The sequence below is a fragment of the Penicillium macrosclerotiorum genome (assembly GCF_028827735.1).
Source record: "Penicillium macrosclerotiorum strain IBT 26536 chromosome Unknown utg000011l_segment0_segment0, whole genome shotgun sequence".
Classification (NCBI taxonomy): Eukaryota; Fungi; Ascomycota; class Eurotiomycetes; order Eurotiales; family Aspergillaceae; genus Penicillium; species Penicillium macrosclerotiorum.
In genome coordinates this window covers 799,329-809,802 of record NW_026643090.1, presented here as the reverse complement: position 1 = coordinate 809,802, position 10,474 = coordinate 799,329, and the positions used below count along the sequence as shown (strand labels likewise).

The 10,474-nt window shown below is 50.2% G+C and overlaps 1 protein-coding gene across 1 annotated transcript; it reads left to right on the top strand.

Annotated features, from left to right (window-relative positions):
* Positions 1-5,797: 5,797 nt before the first annotated feature.
* On the top strand, positions 5,798-8,337 carry flbA (developmental regulator FlbA; the record flags this gene model as incomplete). Its single annotated transcript, XM_057082966.1, has 5 exons — positions 5,798-5,811; positions 5,904-6,456; positions 6,694-7,822; positions 7,895-8,082; positions 8,194-8,337. 5 exons carry the CDS (start codon positions 5,798-5,800, stop codon positions 8,335-8,337), a joined length of 2,028 nt encoding a protein of 675 aa, XP_056928321.1.
* Between the last annotated feature and the right edge of the window lie 2,137 nt (positions 8,338-10,474).

Sequence of the window (10,474 nt, the reverse complement as noted above, 5' to 3'; positions counted from 1 at the left end):
ATTCATTTGAGAATTTGGAATTCGGAGTATTATATTCTACCATGGAATCTACTGCAGTTATCCCGTAGACAACAGGATGATCTTCATGTCGACGACGATGGCTCGTCGCACTTCCAGAACTAGAACAAAAGGGGTATAAGAGCAACAGGGGTATGTTCTGTAGTGGACCACTCCCAACCAGAGGACTGAATAGTCACCCTGGGGTACCCCGTAATGATTCCCATACCTAAGGTATGCAGTGTGTATGTATCTCCCGAAGGCCCCAGTCTGGCGAGTCCACCTCTCCGTAGATAGAAATCACATATTCCGTCCTCTGTACTCCGTACCAATATACACACCAACATCTACCCAATCAAACCACGCACCAACCGATGTGGCTCGTTCAACGGCCCAGAAACGATCCGCTGTACGAGGATCACTGGGTCTTTAACTTTGCGCTCTTCCTTGAATCCCGTCTGACCGCAACTCTCCCGCCCATGGAGAATTCTCCGGAATCGACCTAGCGGGCCTCAATTTTCGATGGAGACCCCACTTGATCGCGAACGATAACGGCTAGCTGGGCGGGATGAAGCGACATGGTCTCCATTTCTTCGATTTGGAGCAATTTGTGGTTTTTTTTTTCCCTTTCTCTAGTTATTTTTCCTCTCTAAACTTCCCTCTCTTCATGTGCTGTGGCGTATCATATCTGATATTTTTCATCCGTTGGCTTTAGTCCGTAGTGTTGGTTCACCCCCCCCCCCACTCTCCTCACTAATCCAATGCCAAGAATTCTATAGTGGCTTTTGTTTGATGTTTTTAATTCTCGGCTGGTGCTTGTTGGGCTGTTCTCTCGCAGGCCCCCCCCGGTCGGGGTCTGTGTTTTGCTTATTGGACCGATAATTACCTTTATTTTATTTTATTTTATTTATCTTTTTTTTTCTTTATTTCGGGAAAACTTTCTGATAGCCTCCGAGAGAGAGTTTCTTTGTACTCCTTGTCGGGACTGAAACAACCCACCGAGATAACGCGATCCCGGCGATCGGAGGCTTTCGAGATTACGGCTTCCTGGTAGGGATGAGATAGCCGGGCCCTTCTCGGGCCCTCTTCCCCTTCTCTTCCTAGATAGCGAATGGCGTTTGATGGGCTCATTCATAAAATGAGCAAACGGCCGTATCCCTCGAAAACACTGCATAATTATGGAACAGAGCGGCTCTGGAGGAGGGGGAGGGGGTGTTATCCCGTGCATTTCATGCGTTGGCGGAGGAAGGGGGGCTCTGTTGGTGACAGCTCCGACCCCGGTCCACGTGGCATTACACTTTGTACGTAAGATCAAAGGTTGAATCGAGAGATCGCACCTCATTCGTGATGCCTCACATTCTTCCCGCTCTTCGATCTGCATGGAACAGAGAGACGTGTGGCGTGGTGCTTCTAGCGAAAAAAGAAAAGTTGGGGAAGTACAGTAGACGAGTATACGAGTCGAGTTGATCGGTCCACTTGGAGGGTGGTGGTCGAGGGTAGAACGGGAAAAAGGCCGATCAGACCTTGACCCCAACCCCCATCGCTAGCCAATCTCCGGTGCCCATTGACTTTTATGACTTCAAAAGGGATACGTCTCTGGCGTGATTCCCGGCTCAAGACGAGCGGACCGAACATGATTCGTGAGCACTGCCTCAGAGGAGCATTTGCTGACGTGTTCTGACAGCATGCTTGATTTGGGGAGATCCTCCCCGCTTGCGATCCATCTGAAAGGAATAATATATGAAGTGGTTCGTGCTGGAAGGGAGCCCCATTCCTTTGGGGCGAATCACTCTCCCCACCCCTCTATGTGGAGTGACTGACGTGGTTAGACGGGGGCCTTGGGGGGAGAGAGACGGATAACAAATAGCTGACAGCAGCGCGCAAACTGCGGTATAGAATCACGCTATGAGGCTCGATCCCACATGGCGGCCGGCGAAGGAAGAGCAAGACAACGGAGGCTTTCCCTTTTTGAGGCGAGGGCCTGAACGATGGACGGCATCCGGTCACCGCCTTGTACCAGATAGAGTAGTTCTCGCGAAGAAACCAGCATCCAACACCGGGGATTCTGGTCCTGGCACCAACCATAACCAATCGTGTTCTGCGCCTAGAAATTCTCGATTCAAGGACCGAGAGCTTACAGCAGCGTTCCTGGTGGCCTGTCTGTGCGTCACGACACATGGCAGAAATAGTGCCAACGTTCCTTAGCACAGAAGCTAAAGCACAAGAGGGGTCTTCGGACGGCGCGCAGGCTATGCCGCGGGTATTACATTTTGAAACAAGCCCTTGTGGCCCGATCGGCTTTATTTGGAGAGGGGGATACTGTTTGGGCCGACTGGGTCCAGGCACCGCCATGTCCGAAAAGGACCGTACTGAGCGAGAGGTACGAAAAGGACAAGAATACGAAGTACACAATGCTTTCTACGATTGGCTCTGTGCTTAGCTTGAAGAGAAATAGAATTCTAGCTCACAGCCCAGAGAGGGGCGGGCGTGTATCGTACGGGTAGAAAGAAGCGAGCCATGTGTTCTGGACATCAGGTTTTGGGACGTCTTTCTCGTGGGGGACCAGCAGCCGCTCGGGCGCTCAGGCTCTCAGACACTAACCGAATTAGGGAGCTAGTTAAGACCGCGACTCCACGTGTGTCCACGTGGACCACATGGGTTTGGAAAGGCTGTGGAAGGATTTGCGGGCCCCTGTTTCGAAGCCCGAAACACTGGTGACTCACGACCGCGGTCATCCTTCAAAAGAATGACTGGTCAGACGGGCTCGACTCCTCTGTACTCCGTACAGTAGACGAGTCAGACTGGGCCTCACCAAAACGGCCGCCGCCCCCATCCGAGATCGGCCTTCACTGCGAGCATACCAAAATGTGACGAAAGGCGGAGAAAGTACGGAGCACTCCGTACAGAGTACACGACTTGGCGGATTCTATCTTTCTCTGTTCTGTTGGGGTTCCTAGGGTTTCGCTCTTCTGTTGCCTTGTGTCAACAGGCCTCTCCCCTCACAAATCCGTCCTTCCTTCCCAAGGGACGTGCATACGGTGTTGAATAATCAATAACGCTGGGCATTCCAACCGTGGCGACCCTGCGCTTTCCCCCTTTCCTCGGACAGCCAACAGGAACGCAGAGATCAGAGGTTACAGAAACCATAACAAACTTAAAAAAAAAAAAAAAAAGAAAAACAAACAAACAAAATGAGAAAATAGAACTACAAACCAGGACAAAATGGTAAACTGAGTGAAGAGGTAGAAGACAGCACGAAACTCTCAAACCGTGGACAAGTGGTTTTGCCACGCTCGATAAGGTTCCTGGCCGTGAGCGATGGAGGGGTTCAGGATTCCCACGTGGGCGGGGTCGCCCTTACCTGTTTAGGCCAGAGGGCCGAAACAGGCCCTATTGTCCGAAACAGGAAAAGCTGGTCATTGGCGTACGGTACGGTATTGAGGCAGGTGGAAGAAGTGGAGGCAAATCCCAGTTGCCCTGAAGAGTCGGATCATCGCGAAACAGCCGAGGCGGTACAGTGGACAGACACTGTCCTAAAGTAATTCTGTGACAGGGGGCAGTTGCTGCTTCTGGACTGCCCCTAAACCCAACAGGGCAACAGTCGCACTGGGTTGAGGGACCAGCTCGGGGGTTTTGGTTTCGCATGGTTTCGCATGAAGCATTATCGTGACTTTCTCGGGGGATTCCCGGGAGATCAGGGGATGAATCATGTACTCAGTACAGAGTACGGAGTATAGGAGCACGATGAGATTTGAAGAAACAGAATTATCACGGTCGCTGTCCTATAGGAGTATGCGCTTATAGCCCAGCATGAGTTGACTGTCCTCCACCTGTCCAGGATTCTCCCTACCCCTGGGGACCGATGGAGGGCTAGCTGTCTAGGTGTATAGAACCAATGTATAGTCCTATACGCGGTATTATAACCGGTATTACTAGTACACAAGATCTCCGGACGGATCTATTCGGCCTGGGTTCCCTGGTTGACTTTTCATTAGATCGCTGGGTCTTCCTGAATGGTGAAATCATCGACTAGAGTTTTTCTTCTTGGAGAGCAGCCTCCTTTTGTATGGCTACAGCCTATCTCTTTTATTTCTGGTATTAGTTTTTAAGTTGCACTATGAGCACGGCAGATCCTCCTGCGGATTGGGAGAGGAGGATCATGATTTGGAATTTCGTCAGTCCAGAGTGGAGTCTGGGCCGGGGGGAGAGGGGGGGGTTGGAACTATTGTGTTTTCGGGAGGATTATCAGTTGTATTTGTCTTCTCGGCTGGCATGATCATCGGAGGCATGCCAAATGCCAATAGTGACTTAAATCGAATGGTAGTAGAGCCTGATAGAGGGTTCTTCAATTCTGTGTCTCCTTGACGGATTGTTGGGTGTATCGACGGGTATGTGTAATCTAAAGGTGATCTATCTAGGGGTTTCCCCCTGTTGGACTTCACATTCCTGTCCTCTTTCTCTTTCTCACTTAGCTAGGTACGGAGCACACAAATACATATAGAGTGTATGTGTACATATACTGTAGGTGTACAGGTGTATGTAGGTAGGTGGGTATCTGGGCAGTAATCATAGCAGTCCGTACAGAGTACCTGCCCCCATGTTGCGGATGAGCGGTAACAGAGGTGTAAGGGGGACCTGCTAGGGTATGGCTGTCCTGCACGAAACAAGGAACCCACCGATCTTCACCATGAGGCAATCCCTTCCTTAGCCCACGTTGTTTGGATGCAGCCCACCAAACTCTTTCGGGTCAGGCTCACGCGTGGTCAGTGGGTCACTGAATGACAGGCCAAACTGGCTGTAATTCTTCACTCGCTTTCTCATGAGTATCTTCTTCAATTCAGTAAGATCCCTGGTCGCTCTGTTACCTACTCTGTACCAAGTGCTCTATCCGCTGTCGCTCTTCCCCCTTCCGCTGTTCCTCCGACCCTAACTGTGCTCCGTGTCTAGTTCTTCCGCAACAAGTTCCATGCTGCTCGATCTGTGGTAATTGTGCTTTCCTTTTTCTGCACTTGTTTATTTTTCGACTTGTCTGATGCGATCTTACATTCACATTTTTCTCTACTCCAATTCCTTGCCCCCTCTCCCCACCTCTATTGGAAATATTATGGGAATATTATGGGAATCTTCCCATTATTCCCCGTGCCCCCTGCCTGCTCCACTTTCCTTCGGCCCATGCCATTCCCATTCCGGCCTAGTCTGCTGCTGCCCCTACTTGATCCATGGAAGAATTTAAAAATATTCATTGATAATACTCTTTCGGAAGTCCTAAATACTAAAATGATTAAATGATTAAATGATTAAAAAAAAGAAAATCCGAAAAATCGTCCCCCCTCTTATTAAATACAATATTACCATACTCTAATCGCCTGGAGGCGATTACTTGATGCCCCTCTGCCATTCTGCTTGCACTCTTTCTTCCTCTCTCCCTCTCTCGTCCGCTTCATCCTATCTTGCCTACAGCCCCTGTTCACGTTCGGTTGGAAGTGGAATCCATGCACTTGAGCGCGAATCCGTGATCAACTGGGCACTCTCGCACTGGCCCGTAGAAAAGGAGTAGGAAACACAGGAAACACAGCACTGGCCAGAGGGTATCATTCTGGGACCCCAATTGACCCCATTGCCTTCCGTTCCAGTCCCTTTCTCTTTTACCCACTTTTTTCCAACTTTTTCCACCTTTTTTTTTTTTTTTTTCTCCCCCCCGAAGTTTGGTTCTCTCCTGGTTCGTTTTCTGCTGCTGGTTTTCTGGTTTCTGGTTCCCTCCAAACCAACCCCCCCCACTCGTCCACAGAAAACCCATTCAATGCCAACCCTACCGTCCGTGAATCCCTGCCGAGAAGATTCTCTTCCTCCATCACTTCCTTCTTCTTCCCTCACCACCACGGCAACCTTCACGATCCCGGCTTTAGCCTCACCCTCCACCTCTTCACCCTCGACTATAACCGCACGCCCTCGCGCGCCCTCCGCTGTCACCCCCCTGCGACGGATCCGCCCGCGACCACTGCCACTACCACCTTCTCGGGATCTGTTGTCGGCTCTATTTCCCGCCGCAATCGTCGCTCGTTTGCTGCATTGGCCCAAAAGACCTCCAGCGCCTTGGCGAGCCTGTCGACACTGTCCACCATCACCAACTCTTCTACTGGCGGGAACCTCTACAACCCGGCTACCTTGCGCTCCTCCGCCTCGTCCGGCAGTCTGTCTAAGCTCGCCCGATTGAGTACGACCGCCACTCCGTTGACCCCGCCATCCGACGGCGATCTCTCTGAACAATTGCCAGAGTTCGTGCGCTCCGCCTCGCCGGAACCAAACACCCTGCAAAAGCGTCGTCTGACGCTCCAGCGCGTCCCGACCCCTCCGCACGACTTCCGCCTCTCGGGCACCGCGCCCTTTGCGCCTGCCACCATGCATCAGACTTCGTCGCGGTTGTTGCGCATGACCGAAGATGAGCGCCCATTCACTAAGGTAGGTTTTTATACCTGATGGGGAGTGAGAACCTAGATGTTTAAGTTTTTTTTTTTTTTTTTTTTTTTTTTTGGGGCGCTTTCGAGGACGAAGAACAAGAATGTTGCAAAAAGAAAGAATCTTTGGAAGAAAAGGAGAGGAACACCAAGAGACAGAGGTTATACGAAAGGGGAAATCGCGAGACAATGGCGGTATAGACTGATGGAGCGCAACTGGAGGCTGACATGCGCATTCTAGGACTTCATGGACTTGTTCTCCACTTTGATGGTGAGCTTGAAATTGGACTCCCATCGGGTCCGCTTCACTCGGTATGACCACACTTTTACCTCGGAGGAGGCAATCAACAACCTGGGATCCCTCAAATTTTCCCAATCAAACCGCATGCCTGACCCCAAGGACCCCTCGCGCATCGTCACCACAACCACTACGACCACCTTCTCCATGGCCAAGGAGATGGCCCGCTCGGTCTGCCAGCGATTCGTCGATGCTCGCTTCATCGAGCCCGTGGATGGCAAGGCCTTGCCCATTTTCCCGCTCAAGGGCGCGCTCTTCCAACTGACCCCGAAGGGCATTAACATTCTGCAACGTTTCTGCCAGCGGAATGGCATCACAGCGCGTCACGTGATGGATGTATTGGAGTCACCGCGCAATACCATGCAATTGGTCAACCTCGAGCGCGACACTGACACCGATAAGCTGTCGCATGACCGGGCGACCATCGAGGTTATCTTCCGCCGTTTTGCTGGGCAGGATGGCCCCAATATCAAGAGCAGCATCTCTACCTCTGATTCCGACTCGTTAAGCGACTACTCCAACGGCATCGTCGGAGTGAAGATGGCACGCGAGCGGAAATTGCAGGATGGCAAGATCTACACCAACACCTTCACAGGTAAAGGTGCAGTGGATTGGTTGATGGACTGCTCGACCACCATTGAGCGCCGGGAAACGTGTTTGATTGCCGAGCTGTTCCTCAAGTACGGCCTGATCACCATGATTCAAGATGATAAGACGTTCCCGGACTCCAATGCTGTCTTCCAGCCGTCCAAGTACTCCATCTATTGTATCACTGAGCGAGGCCAGCGCGTGTGTGGCTGGATTGCCCGCGACAAGACCCGTGACAACAATACGGCTAACTACGACAACCGTGGCATGCCCCGCGATTCAAACAATGCGCGTCTGTCACACATCCTCCAAGACCCTGCTCTTCGTTTACTGTTTCGCGAGTTCCTGCGCTACTCCTTGTGCGAAGAAAATCTGTCCTTCTACCTCGATGTCTCGGAGTTCACTGCCAACTACCACAAGGCCGAGAAGACAGGCACCTTTAACAAGGTCGACTCGGTCCGAGAGACCTTGGCTGCTGCATATGGTGCGTTCTATTGAAATTACCCCTTCTTCATTATGTTTTGGGAAGACTGTGTGTTCTAACAGAATTAATCAGGTTTGTACAACGCGTTCCTGGCTCCTGGTTCGCCCTGTGAATTGAACATCGACCATGCTTTGCGCAACAGCTTGGCCAGCCGAATGACCAAGGCTGTGGGAGATGATGAGTCCATGTTTAAGAGTCTCCAGGAGGTGGTGCACCTCTTCGAGCTTGCGCAGACCTCCGTGTTCAAGCTGATGTCAAGTGTAAGTTTTTTTTCCCCCTTCCATTTTTCCTTCTCAGAAACCTTTGTTCCTCTGCTCCAAAGCTGGTGCAGATGATTGAAATTGTGTTCTGTACTGACCTTTGATATGAAGGACTCCGTTCCGAAATTTCTCCGTGACCCCAAGTATTCCGTCGTCCTGCAGGAACACGACGTTGACATCTTCGGTGGCTCTCGCTCCTACTCCCCGACCCCGGGTGGCCCGGAACGCAGCATGAGCCGTTCAGCCCGGTCATGACAATCACCGCGCGCCAGCGTTGATGTTGAATTCACGCCAGCAAACAACGCCCGGCCTCGGCCCCATCGTTATTCGAACGCTTCCGCCGTCCGTGCCTTTATCACCCCTGTCCACTCCTAAATCGCCAAGCTTCAACGCCTTTTGCAGGTCTCAGTAAAGAGTTTCGCGGATGCCCGCCCGCCCAATCGTGTCATGTCCGCTCCCGTAATTGTGCGACTGCAACGCGGGAATCACACCCGTACCGGGGGCTGGTTCTCGCGCCCGACCGAAAAGAAAGGAAGGCAATTCGAAATCGACAGAGGAATAGATGATGGGTTTTGTACAGGCTTAAGCCCGATTGGGCTTTCCCGCCCCCTTTGTTCTCTCGAATTTCACTTTCCACCAATCTTTTCATGATTGTCTCCGACCACGAAACCATCACCCCTCTTCGCCTCCTTCTTGCACGCTTCCATTCTGGCCTCGCCCTGCCTCGCGATTTCACATGGCCATGCATGCAGCCTGCCGGGCAATCTGCGTCTGCATCTGCAGTTCGATCCTATTGCCCACAGGCTGCGGTTATCTCCCTTAATTTTCTTTTCCTCTGCCCCGCCATGAGAATTTTTCCTCCTTGTCTCGACACACCCCCAGACGAAAGACGTTACGATCGATGCTTCATGTTATAGAGAAGGCCGGGATTCCTATTTTTCTTTTTCAGGGATACCCCCTTGTAATATCTGCAATGACGGTTTCTCTTCTCTTCCCCCTCTTGTTTTTGTGTTTCCCCATACGTTACTTGCATACACGATATCCCTGCGGTTGGCTGGATTGTCTACTCTCCATTTCGTCAATGGGAGAAGAAATGACAAGCTGGCTCCATTACACGGACCGAAAAGACAAAAAAAAAAAACAACACTGCAGCATCCAAAAGACCGGTGGTTGAAGTCCTATGCCTTGACGCATTATTTTCTACTCGAGCATCAGACACGGCGTTTTTCTTACCATGCATGTTACATTTTTTTTTACTTGCCTCTTTCTTCAACTACTTTTCTTTCTCTTTCCCAATCATCATTCTCGCATGACTAACTTCATTTGAGCATTTTATTTTACTTTCCCTTTCCTTTCTCATTCCTTTACTTCCATTCTCCGGTATTTAAATCATTGTTGCTTAAGCCTCTCTCCTGTCCGCCCTTTGTGGTACTGCATTGTTTTCTTTTGGGCACAGCGTGTGAGTTCTGGAATTTTTTTTTCTTTTTTTATGTCGTATTTAGTGTTCTTGCCAGTCCGAATGGAAACTGGCTCGCAATGGATACCGCCATATCATTCGACTTGTTTAAATTCTTTTTATCTTGTAGATTGTAAGATTGTGAAGCCCCAGGACGCTGCGGGGGCGGTACTTCAAATGTTTGATATTGTTGTTGACGAGGTAAGTAAGGCACTCTACCTAGTGTTTTTCCTCTGCCAGGTACGCTTTCCTTTTGAGATGCCACTGCTTTTACGATGAATAGCGCGCAGAGTCAGACTCTGCATAAATCTCAGACCGGAATTAGACTCGGAGAGCTGATCAGAGGATTCACGTGACTATCCAGAGGGCGTTCAGTGAGAGTGATCAGTCAGTTCACTGATTACTCGAGGACCCTTCAGAGGCATCTATTGAGCACTCAGTCCACTGCGCTCAGTCCAACTCTGAAGCACCGCGCCCCTCAATGTTGTTTATTTCGTGACTCACCTTTGTAGCCCTCTTTCTCTGTCACCCCATTTCTTGAGTCCTTGCATTTCTTTCAAGGAAAAGAAGGTTGGAGAAATCATGCCGCAACAAAGGAAGGCACCGGAGAAGAGCCGTTCTCTAGTCTCTGGTGTTAAATAATACCAATGGCCTGTGCCTAAACATTGGAGTACATAAGGGAGATTTTATATAACCTCTTACTCTTTATTCAGATCTCAGGATACTATATTATAGTACCTAAGTATAGTACCTAAGTATAGTTTCTAACTTAGGTAAATTTCTAATCTAGGTAGTAGGTCTAATTTATAACTGTGAGGGTGAGAGACCTTAACTTTATATTATTGTTATCACTTTTTTTTCTAGCACGCTTTAGGGATAGTGAAATAAATCGGGTTGCTAGAAACCTAGATGATTATAAGCGAATAAGTCAAAGGT